General features: G+C 49.9%; 1 protein-coding gene across 3 annotated transcripts in view; it reads right to left on the bottom strand.

Annotated features, from left to right (window-relative positions):
* The window catches only part of Acot7 (acyl-CoA thioesterase 7), an 88000-nt gene that overhangs the window by 70737 nt on the left and 4744 nt on the right, over positions 1-12519 (bottom strand). Inside the window, exon 1 of one of the 3 annotated variants that reach the window (XM_051173935.1) lies at positions 10637-10659. The exons of 1 other annotated variant lie outside the window; for it this stretch is intronic. Coding sequence is in view for 1 of the 2 variants with exons in the window: in XM_051173934.1 (XP_051029891.1) it covers positions 10175-10356 (182 nt within the window). In the remaining variant the exon portion in view is untranslated. Of the gene's footprint in view, positions 1-10174; positions 10372-10636; positions 10660-12519 lie in introns of those variants that run through there. One more of the 3 variants, XM_051173934.1, reaches the window with a different exon arrangement.

Raw genomic sequence — 12519 nt, 5'->3', positions numbered from 1 at the left:
GTAAAAACTTATATAGCTAGGTGAGTTAGGTTTTCTAGATATATAGAGATATATTTGAGATAGATAGGAATTCTTCAAACCTTTCAAAGACCTACAGAAAATGGCATTTAAAATGGTTTAGGGTTTTCATGACAGTGAGACATAATTGCTCTTGGTAATACCACCTGCACCAGAAAGGAAGATGGACATTGAAGAAACGCATTATGGAGTTTGCTTTCAATATGGCAAGACTAGCCATTTGGACAAGATACTGCTCTTGTATGGACTGTTTGACTTGATGCTGTATAAACTGGACGTGCAGGACCCACAGAAAAGTGACTGCTGATTCAAGATGGACATTGCTATAGAATTCCTGCTTCATGGAAGAGTCTGCCAGACAGTCTGCAGGACACAGAGAAAAGTGACTGACAAACTGCCAATACAAGAAGACAGTTTAAAGTTTCCTGCTTTGCTGAAGAGTCTGCCAGACACATTACGGCCTATGTGCTGAAGATGGAAGATTACAAAAGAACTTCTGGTGACCAGGCAGTGAGTTGTCTCTGTCATTTCTAGATCTTATATATTATCCTTCTATGGTCTTTGAAGGAGTTGAAGACAGATAGTTATGGTTATAGTTTTCATTAGTTAGGATTAAAGATAAGTTACATATAGAACTTTAGACTCACAAGGAATAGATGATGGAATATTTTCTTAAATCTTGCTAAATGTTAATGGACTAAATATTGTTAACTGATTCTTATTTGATAACTGTTGTGTTATATATTTTGCTATTTTAAGGTTAAAACCCTTCTTTTTATTTAGACAGAAAAGAGGAGATGATGGGAGATGCCATTATGTATATACGTTTCTCATACTGGTTAATAATAAAGCACTGTTGGCCAATAGGAAAGGAAGATAGGAGGGACTAGGAGACAAGGAGGAAAGAGGAAGTGGTAAAGAGGAGTCAAGATGGAGAGTCGGGAGAAAGCAGTATGCCGGCCGGCTCCCCGGTAAGAGAAATACATAGATCAGCAGAAATGGGTTAATAATTAAGATAGAGCTAGCCGATAAGAAACAAGTAACCGGGCCAACAGGATTATATCTAATACAGAGTCTCAGTGTATTAATTGGGGCTGGCGCGGCGGCGGGACAAGACCAGCAGCAGCAGGCGGAAAAACCATACACCTTACACACATGAGTGAATAATTCCAAAAATAAACTGTCAGAACTGATGCGTCCACCTGCTAAGTTAATCATTAGTCACCTAGGTGACAAAACCAGAGGGCACTCATAGGGGCAACACTCATGCACCAAAAGGTGGAAACAACCTCATGTACATCACTCCCGCTACGCCATTGGCCATAAAGAGGACTGGCGGGAGACAAGACGCCTCAGAGACCCTGAGTCAGCATTTCCAGCATCCACATAAAAGCCAGGCTCAGAGGCGCTGTAAGCCCAGAGCTGGGGGTGCAGGCAGATAACCTCGGGCATTTGCAGAGCAAGCCACTCTAGCCAAGTCAGGACGTTCCTTCCTTCCGGGTCAGCGGTAGACACTGTCCAATAAAACAAAAAAGCAGTGGAGAAGGAGGGGGAGACACCTGACAGGGACTCTGAACTCCACACACAAGCACAGGCACATACACACACATACCACACATACACATGCATACCACACATACCACACATACACACGCATAGACCACACATACACACACATACCACACATACACACGCATAGACCACATACACATGCATAGATCATATACACATGCATAGACCACACATACACACGCATAGACCACACATACACATGCATAGACCACACATACACACGCATAGACCACACATACACACGCATAGACCACACATACACACCCATAGACCACACATACACACCCATAGATCACACATACACATGCACAGACCACACATACACACCAACAATAATGAATAAGCAAACGGATTTTTAAAGAAAGGACTGAAGGAACCTGCACACATGTGGATGAACTCACCAAGGGTATCTATCAGAAGCAGCTGGGTGTGGTCCAGCCTGTGTTCTCAGGAAGCTGAGGCAGGAAGGCTGTGAGCATAAGGCTATGACTACACTGTGAAAGTCTTTCTCAGAGAAGCAAAGGGCAGCTTAACTCAGTACTAAACACTCATCCTGCATCCACACCCATAAGGCCCTGGGCTATATCACCAACAACCACAAAGAACAATAGGAAAGAAGCCAGACAGTGGACTGCTGACTGCCAGGGCCTGGGCAGGGAATGCAGGCAACTGACGGAGCACAGGTACACCCTGTGGGTGATGAAAGGGCCCGTGAATGCGGGTTGCACAATATCTGGGTTGACTGAACATCTACGGACTGCATGTATAGCCTGAAGGGTAAACTTTGTGGTTTGCCAGTTTCACCTCAAAGAAGTCATAAACATGGACACAGGCAGGCCTCCCCATTCTAGAGCAGGTTCTAGAGCAGGAAGTGTGAGCAATGCTCTGAGAAAACCCCCAAAAAGCACCCTTGACCCAGAAAGGCACTCCCAAGACTTAGCAAAGGCACACAGGTGTGGCAGCATTTGACTTTTATTACAGCAGAGGAGGCAGAGGCAGGCAGAGCTCTAAATTCAGGGCCAGCCTGGTCTACATAACAAATTCCAAAGGCAGCCAGGATTACATAGAGAGGCCTTTTCGTGAGCAATTGCGGGGGGGGGGGGGGAGCACAGACAGAGCCACCCAGCTGGTGTTGCTGGTCCTACACTAACAGGCAAAGGAGAATCAGCTGGGGCCCTAGAAACAGGCCAAGCCCACACCTCACTTTGTGTTTGGTGTTTGTGGTGGTTTGAAAGAAAATAGCCCCCAAAAGGAGTGGTACTATTAGGAAGGAGATGTGGCCTTGTTGGAGGAAGTGTGTCACTGTGGGGAAGGCTTTGAAGTCTTACATGCTCAAGTTTCCCTCTGTGACAGTCAGTCGACTTCCTGCTGCCTCTGGTCCAAGTGTAGCCAGCACCATGTCTGCTGCACGCTGCTGTGCTCCCGTCATGATGGCGATGGACTGAACCTCTGAAAGTGTAGGCCACCACCTCAAGTCAATGTTTTCTTTGTAAGAGCTGCCCTGTGTCTCTTCACAGCAACAGAAACCTAAGACAGTGTTCTTCCAGGGAATACAGACCTCCACCTTCTGCAGCTTTCAACAGCAAGGAAAAGCGTCCTTCCCAGAGAGTAAAAAACCTCCCCAAGCACCAAGGTCTACAGTCACTGAGAAGTGGGTGCTGATCCAGCCAGGCACCTGAACCTCAAAAGAACAACAGGCCAGCTTACAGAGGACCTCAGGAGACTTTCAAGACAGGACACACCCACATTCCTTAGACAGAGGCCATGTTCCTTCTCTCTACAGCCCATCCCCTCAAGGCAGAGGAAACTGGGCAGGACAGCAACTTGATTCAGACTGTAAAAAGATATCTCAAAAAGTGTGTGCATGTGCATGTGTGTGCGCGTGCGTGCATGCGTGTGTGTGCCTGCCACATGTGTGCAGGTATCTGCAAAGGCCATGAGAGGGCATCGGATCATCGGATCCCCGGAGCTGGAGTTGCAGTCGCTGCCAGGTGTCCCATGTGGGTTCTGGGGACCAATCCTGGATCCTCTGCTTAGCAAGGGCTCTTGACTACTGGGCCCACACCCTTGGTGTGTTCAGACAGTTCTCACTGTGTAGTCTGGACTAGTTTTGAATTTGTGACACTGCTGCCTACGCCTCAATTACAGATCTACATCACCAAACTCACCACTCAAACTCCACTTTTATAAAATTCTAGGAAAATGATAACCACCACACAAAGTCAGCCAGCAGATGCCTGAAGGTGGTGTCTTACGCAGTGTTCTGTGGCTGTGAAGAGATGCCATGACCACAGCAACTTTTTGAAAAGAAAGCATCTAACCGGAGCTTGCTTAACAGCTTCAGAGGTTTGGTCCACTTCTGTGGTAGCAGGAAGCCTACAGCACTCAGCAGACCTGGTGCTGGAGAAGCAGGGAGTTCTGCATCCGGATCCGAGGGCGGCAGGGAGAGGGAGGAGCCGCTGGGCCTGGCTCGGGCTTCTGAAACCCCCAAAGCCACCCCCAGTGACACACCTCCTCCAACAAGGCCACACCTCCACTCCCTCTCAAGTAGGACCACTACCCAGTGACGGCATTCAGACATAAGAGCCTACGGGAATTACTCCTACTCAATCCCCCACAGGTGAGGAGGGTAGAGTGACAGGAGCCTGCTCCTTATCTTCACTATGGCCCGGCCCTGCAGGCATGGACACATACAGGTCAAAGTTGAGTAAATGTATTAAATGGGTGCAACTATACAAGTTATACCTCAATAAAGTATTTAAACAAGAACCAACCCCACCCCCACTGTCCCTTCGCAGACTCCTATGTCTTCAGCAGGTGCCTTGGTTTCAGTTTGACACACTGCCCCTGGGTGTGTTCCCAGAATCCAGCCCATTTCAGGAAATACAATTATGTCACAGGGACCGAGACTTAGGACCTGGCCCAGAACAGAAGCCCAGTGTTCCCAGCCCTCTGGGCCCCTGAGAACATCACTGAGGACACTGTAGCCTTGCACTAACAGACACCATGTTTGCGCGTGGCCCCCAGAACAGCTAGACATGTGGTACACGCCTGCAATCCCAGCAGCTGGGAAGCAGAGGCAGAATGACCAAAGCCGGGTTGGTCTATATCACTAATTCCAGGCAAACCGGGGAGGGTTACCTAGGGAGCCACCCCAGGTGTCAGACGCTTACACTTACATCTCTACACCCGTGCAGACAGGCAGGAATGGCCATGGACAAAGCAGCAGGCTGGAGTATTACAAGAACAGTCAAGAACGAGGCCACCCGGTCTCACTCTGAGTGCCAAGGGACACAGAGAAGTGACACCACAAACGGGTACTGTTGCCAAGAGCAAAGGGCTCCAGCAGCCGAGGCCAGCGCTCTGGCGGTGATGCTACCGCAGCCTAAATCACCGCTAAGCCCCTAGAGCCTATAGGAGGTACACAGCAGAGCGGACAGTCCCTGGAGGATGGAACTCCAGACAGACACGGTGCCGGGTCCCCCACCCTGGAAGCAGCAGCGTGAGTTCCAAAGTCACCACCTGCTGAGAACAACCCGCTGAGTCAGGGTTCAAAAGGAGAAACTGAGTCTGGCCTGACAACACTTAGCTTAGGAGGAGACTAGAACCCAGGCTTGGGGAGGCTCCACCGGTCAAGTGTTTGCCACAGAAGCACAAGGGTCCGATCCCGAGACCCACGCAAAGCCAGACTTCTACAACCCAGCATGGTGAGACGTAGGCAAAGCAGCGCAATCCCCAAAGCTTGTGGGCTGGCCAGCCTGGTGTACACAGGGAATAAGAAACCCTGTCTCAAACAAGGTGGAAGGTGAAGGTCAATACCTGAGGCTGTCCTCTGACGTCACAGGCACACATTCACACCCGCATACACACGAACCCGCGCGCACACGCGCGCGCGCACACACACACACACACACACACACTCTACAACAAAGACACCAAAAGCATTGCAGAGGAAAAGGATAGCCTTAAGCAGTGATAGGAGACTATACCAAAGAATAAAATTTTTCCTACAGAGCATACAAAAAGGAATTCAGAACAGACCTCGGGCCTAAATGTTAGACTCAGAGGAAAAAAATGTAAGAACACCTCCTGACACTGGATTTGTGAATAAAAATATAGGCAAATTAAACTCACAAAATTCAAATATTTTCTACACTAACAGTATCGACAGCATCTAAAGCCAGGGCACAAAGATGGAAAACTGTCTGCAAACCACGTGCCTGGTGAGGATTAGTGTCCAAAACAGAGCAGCTTTCCTTTGGTTTAGACAGGGTTTCTCTGTGTAGCCCTGGCTGTCCTGGAACTCACTAAGTGGACCAGGCTGGCCTCTGCCTCCCAAGCGCTGGGATTAACAGCTAGAATACACAGTCTTTTCAATTGGTAAGTATCTGGCCATGGTGGCCCACACCAGTGATCCCTCCCAGCACTTGGGAGGTAGAGAGAGGAGGATCTGGAGGCCAAGGTCACCCTTGGCTGCAAACTGAGTTCCAGGCCACCACAGTGCAGTCCTCCAAAGGTTAGACATGGGTGACCCAAGCATGCTACAGAAGGGCTAAGCGTGCAGCCCAGCAGTAGAGTGTGTACCTGGTGTGCACAAGGCCCCTGGGGTTACAAACAAGCAGTTAATTTCACAACTGATGAATAACGCTTTACTTTTTAAAATACAACAGAACACACACTAGTAGAAGTCAGGAGCCCGGCACAAAGGCGCACACTTGTAATCCCAGCTCTCGTGCAATAAGCCATCCCTGTGTTCAGAAGGGGCTGCAGGCTGCCCGCCCTGGCACTCATGCTGCAGGGGAGGATGCCAAAGCCTTTCCCGGGTTTGGAAGGTCGGTCCTCTATTCCCCGAACGCTGGTGCCTCCAGCACATCTTCCTTCCCACCTGTTCTCCAGCCGCTGACACCTGCCCGGCTAAGTGCCGTTCACCAGCCTGGGCAGTGTCCTCAGAGCTTTATGGACGGGCGCAGAAGCACGGCTCTGCCTTGAGGGTTTTACCCTGGCCTAGTTTTTCATGCATCCCATGCGCCCCAGTCCTGTCCTGTGGAACATCCTTCCACGGCTGCTGCAGAAGACAGAACGCAGAAGCCCGTGTGGTGGAAGGCTACCTGACCCCTCTTCCTTGCCTCCCAGGTGTCTGTGGACACCAGAGGGCCAGAGAGTGAACAGCAGGGCCCCACTGCCCACTCAGAGCTCCCCAGAGCTTTTTCACTCTGAGCTTTTCCACTCTGCTTAGTGGGCAAGGGCTCAAGCATGGCCAACTCCTGCATAGGAAACCTTCACAGCAACCACAGAGGCTGTGCCCTGTCCCAAGTCCATCTACTAGTGCCTGAAATGACCACAGTGACAAGAACTTTGCTATTTAATTTGTTGTTAACTTTTCTACCTCCCCAAAAACTGTTCAATAAACCTTACAGATAGAAATAAGTAAGCAAGCCAGGCATGGAGCACTTCTAACCCTAACATTCACACAGCAGAGGAGGCCTGCGCGATGTGCGCTCTGAATACACAATGGACACTGCTTCAGAGGAAAGAAAGAAAACATGAGCTAAAGGACCGGCTCGGTGACACATGTGACCATAGATGACTCCCCTAAAAACAGACAAAATAACAAGTGTACTGGAGTGGGGGCTGGGACCTGTGCCCTGCTCAGAGGCCTGAGAAATGGTGTACTCCTTAAAAAATTAGAAATAGACTAATTATTATCTAGTGACCACGTCTGGTGTACATCCAAACAACTGAACCGTCACAAAAGAGCTGTCCCGTTGGGGTGTGCTCACTGTTAGCGCAGGGCATCTACCTACGTGCCCACCACCAGGCAACTGTCAGGAAAAGTGTGTGCCAGCCACATGAGGAACAACAGTCGGGCAGCAACTCCAGGCCCAGGGGATGGGACACCTTCAGGACACCTAGGGCACTGTATGCACATGGCACACAAACACACATCAGGCAAAACACCCATACACATAAATACAATGGGAAAAAAAAGTTCAATGCAGGCTACATGAAACTGTAACTCACATACATACATACATACATACATACATGACAGAGTTTCCTGTTCCATCTGGTTCCTCCCATCATACATATGAAGGAAGGAAGGAGGAAGGGAAGGAGGCAGGCAGGCAGGCAGGCCAGCCCGACACATCCAGCCACATGAATAAGCAAGGCCCTGTACTAATGAACACACCATAACAAGACACTGTACAACTGGCCTGAAGTCCCAGAGGAGTCACATTCAGGAAGTTCTACCCTCGCTACCATAGAAGGGGGATGCCAGAGACTGGGGAAGACTGATGGGGACAGTTTGATGGGCTAGACTAGACTTTCCTTCTGGGGACTACATGCTAGCTCCAACAGCAATGAGACACACACTCCAAAACAGCTAAGTTCCTAAATGTGATGCTACCTGTACTTTGACAAATTTTTGGGAACTGGAAAGTATATCTGAGAAGAGAATTGTATTATCTGGAATGTATTTAAAAAAAAAAAATAGCAAGCCTACCAGAAACCAGGCCAAGTTCAAGAGTGGTGTGCATACCTCAACCCCAGCACTCAGGAGGTGGAGGCAGAAAGGTCAGGAGCCTGAGGTCAGACTGTGATAGTAGACCTATCTCACGAGAGCAAAAGGCAGCTGAGTGTGGGGTGCACGCCTTCCGTGCCAGCACCTAGAGGCGGGATAGACGGAACTCTGTGATTTCAAGGCCAGCCTGGTCTACTTAGCTACCTGCAGGACAACCCAGGATATTAAGTGAGATCTTCTCTCAAAAGTGGGGAGGAGCCAGGGGGAGTGTGGTGAAGTCTCTGCTGCTCTTCCAGAGGACCCATTCCCAGCACCCACATGGCAGCCACAGCCTCCTATAACTCCAGCTCCAAGAGGCCAACACCCGCTTCTGGCCTCTGAGGGCACCTACACACATAACATATACACATTAAAAATAAACTTTTTATTTAATGTTATTTTATGTGCATTGGTCTGTAAGTGTCATAACCCCTGGAACTGGGTTACAGTTGTGAGCTGCTGCGTGGGTGCGGGGAACTGAACCCTACTCCTTTGGAAGAATAGACAGTGCTCTTAACCGATGAGCCACCTCTCTAGCCCCTAAAAAATAATAAATCTAAAAAAAGGAGAAGAAGCCAAGTGTGATAGCACACAGCTTTAATCCCAGAACTCCAGAGGCAGAGGCAGGAGGAGCTCTGTGAGTTCGAGGCCAGCTACAGAGTGAGAGCCAGGCCAAAGCTGTTACACAGAGAAACCCCGTCCTGGAAAAAGAAAGAATTGGGGCATCTGAGTCATCAAGGGAGTGTCAGTGGGAACTGCAATGGGATAATACTGCACACCCACTAACAAGCAAGTGCTGGCAGCTTCAGGGACACTGAACCTATCAACAGGCTGTGGAGCCACCCTGCAGCCTCAAAGGGCGACTTGGAAATTACCAGGTGAGTCCCATTCTCTCCCAAATGAGCTGTTTCTATGCACACCACCTTTGTTGACAAACATCAGGTGACAGTTCCACCCTTTCAACTCAGTTCCTACAACTCACCACCATTCTGCCACCAACGAACCCCACAGGCCCAAAGGTTCCATCAGTCCCCAGAGGCCACCTGATTCAGACACCACACACGTCCCATTTGTCACAGTCATCTGAATCAGGGTTCCCACAAGCCCCCCCTGCAGTCTGCTAACGGGGGAACTTACTGCAGGCACAGGGCACTGTGCTGGGCCCTGGTGCTGGGGAGGCAGGAGCAGAAGACAGTTTGGAGACACAGGAAGGCTCCATCCCAAGAAAAAAATGATTTCCTTTTTTCAAATGAAGGACCCAACAGGAACCCGCCAAATTCATGTAGTGGCCGCCAATGAAAAGCTCGAAGGTAAATGCTGACCTCAGCGTCAAGAGCTGTTAAAGGGATTTCATGATGGGCCAAGTCATTGGTCATGGGTGATTAGCCCAAACCAAGAACCTCCCCCACCTCAGTAGCGAGTAATGGGGTGGAGCCAAAAATCCAAAGCCTTTGGTCCTTCCTGCAGTCTTCCTGGACCAGCCCCCAGTCACCGCGCTGGAGGAGCTAGGAGAGCAAACACACTGTCATCATTTGCAAAAATGATGGTGGCAGCTCAGGGAAGGCGCTAAAGCCACCAGATTGTGTACTTAGTGGATAAAATGTATGCGTGCGAATTACATCCCAACAAAGTTTCTGCGAGCTTGGGGAAAATAAAAGCCCATTCATCCGGGCCAAACAGGGTGTTCCCAGAGGCTGCTGGGTCTCTCAGCCACCTGAAGAGCGGCGTGGAGGAGTGCCTGGGCTGGCACAGCTGCTGGCGCACAGGATGTGGTGATCTCCAACCACATCCAAAGGAATTCATGACTAGGATGGGCCCAGCTTCCTACAGCCTGGAGCCCGGGAGACTACGCTGGTCCCCGAAAACAGCAGCAACACAGGTTTCAATGGATGACTACCTACTGACAAGCAGCAGCTCAGCGACCTCCGTCCCTAAGGATTTACAGCACATACTCCGTGTTCCACAGCCTAAGGACTCTGGAGCAGAGTCCCTGAGGGAACAGATTTTGACCAGTCATCCTACCTTCCCATGGCGATGATGCAATGTCCAGACTTCTGGTGATCTGCTCTGGTTCTGACAGCCCTCATGGAAACCCAGCATCTTCTTTCCCTGAGCCCCAGACACCCCTGGCCTGCCACCAGGCTCCAGGAGGCTACCTGCCTCCCCACCTCCCAGAGGCCCAGAGTCCTGGCAAGCAGCTTCATCCTCTGGGCAAAAGGCTTAGCTGCTGTCCACCAGCCAGCACCCGGCTTAGCTATCGGAGGGGCCTCCTCAAGGGAATCCTGCCAGCAGGCAAGCTGGTGGGTCTGTAGCCAGTGATGCAAGCAGCTCCTGAGGAGGTATGAAGTCACTCAGCCTCGCCGTACCTCTCTGAGGGAGGAGGGACAAAGGCACCACCTACTGCAGGATTGACAGAACTCCTTCTAGGACCCCCACCAAGCTTTACCCTGCTGGGCTTATGCCAAGTTGAAGCACAGGTCCCACGTGGGCCAAAAGATCCTCAGCAAGGCTTGGCTGCCAAGTAGGGCAGAGGTCCTGGCTTAGCATGAAGGCAGCGGAAGTTCGGGAGGCGAGGCGACAGTAATGCAGCAGGCAGGAAAACACAGGGCCAGACTCCACCCTCACACGCTGAAGCTGCAGGCTCCAGAGGTGGTGGTTTTTTCCTATTGTCTATTCTCTACTGTGGATGAGTCCCCAGTACCCACCCTGTGTCAATGGCCTTCAGGACACCTCGGGTTTCCTCTCTGCTCCCAGTACTTTCCAATGCCAGGTTATCTTGCAGCAAACCCCAGGTCTGGCACCCTCTCAAACACAGGCTCCTTCTCAGGTCCACACAGGCCAGGTGGACTACATCAGTCTTCCAGTTCACAAGGACTTAGGGAGCAGTGAAAGAGGCTCACTTGAGCCAGAATTTCAGAGCAGCCTGGGCAGCACAGGGAAGTCCCATACACACTTCTGATTTGTTTTGTTTGTTTTGTTTTTTTAATTAGTTTAAGGTTTTTGTTTGTTTGTTGAAGACAGGGTTTCTCTGTATATCTTTGGCTGTCCCGGAACTCACTCTGTAGACCAGGCTGGCCTCGAATTCACAGAGATCGACCTGCCTCTGCCTCCTGAGTGCTGGGATTAAAGGAATGAGCCACTATGCCCTCACCCCACCCTGACTGTTTTGTTTTTTTAAAAGACAGGTCTTACTATGTCACCCTGGCTCACCAATAACTCAACTATGTAAGCCAATCTGGCCTCAAAGTCACAGAGATTCCCCAGGCTTTCTCTGCCTTCAGAAAGCTGGGATTAGAGCACTATCAGGCCTGGCTTCCCATTTTTAAATAAGTAAACATATAAATAAGTAGATAAACCTAGAACATATGCTAAAAATCCATCAACCTCATCAAACATCAAATGACTGTTCCCAGGCCCTAGATTATATCCCAACACTTGTGAAATCTGCCTTGTACCATGTGTGTTCCAAGGATCACACTCAGATCGCTCAACAAGTTTAGCAGGCAAGCACGCTGGTCTCTACCTAGCCTTTAATAACTGTAATTACCAGACCCTAAAAGAAAACAGAGAGGGAGGTGTCATCACACAGTGCCGTTGGCATTCTGCCTCTGTCTGCCACACACCGGAAAGACAGGTGTACAGGAGGGTTACGTGTGAGTGAGGAGGCCAGAGCACTGGCTTTTCTCAAGGCCCAGCTGGAGATAGTTGTGAGCTGACTGACATGGTACCGGGACTGAACTAAACCCCTGCAGAAGACCAGCAAGCATTCTTAACCACTAAGCTCTCCCACCCCAGTCCCAAGAGGTCTTTTCTCTTTCTTTTCTAACACTTTCTCTAACCTAAGAGGGATTTTGTTTGTTTGTCTGTTTTTGAGACCATCTATTTTTCGATGAACGTAGAACTTACTGTGTACCCCAGCTTGGCCTTGAACTCAATCCTCCTGCCTCATCCTCAATTGAGGGAATGGCTATGTCTGTGAGAATAAAGGCTACACTGCCCCAGGCTTCAAGGAACTATCCATAAGTACTTAAAATCTCTATTCTGCTGACTCTGTTATTTTCCAGCAGTGACGTTTACAATGGTGATCAGCCTCCCCAGCTATTCGGAAACAGGGAGTTGGTGGGATGAACCACATACTAACTCCCTTCCCAGGAAGCCTCCAAGAGTGAAAAACAGCACCAAATGGGGGGGGGGTCAAGACACCTGTGGGGTCAGCCCTGAGGAGGACCCGCCTCAACAGGGCCAACCCTTCACCTGGGCACACGGGTCCTCACTGGTTAAGGACACTGGCTGCTCTTCCAGAGGACCTGAGTTTGCTCCCCAGCAACCACATGGAACTCATAACTGTCTATAACTCCATTCCAAGG

This window comes from Phodopus roborovskii, unplaced genomic scaffold (assembly GCF_943737965.1).
Source record: "Phodopus roborovskii unplaced genomic scaffold, PHOROB, whole genome shotgun sequence".
Lineage (NCBI taxonomy): Eukaryota > Metazoa > Chordata > Mammalia > Rodentia > Cricetidae > Phodopus > Phodopus roborovskii.
The sequence above is the reverse complement of the archived record's forward strand: the minus strand, read 5'-3'. Positions and strand labels throughout refer to the sequence as shown.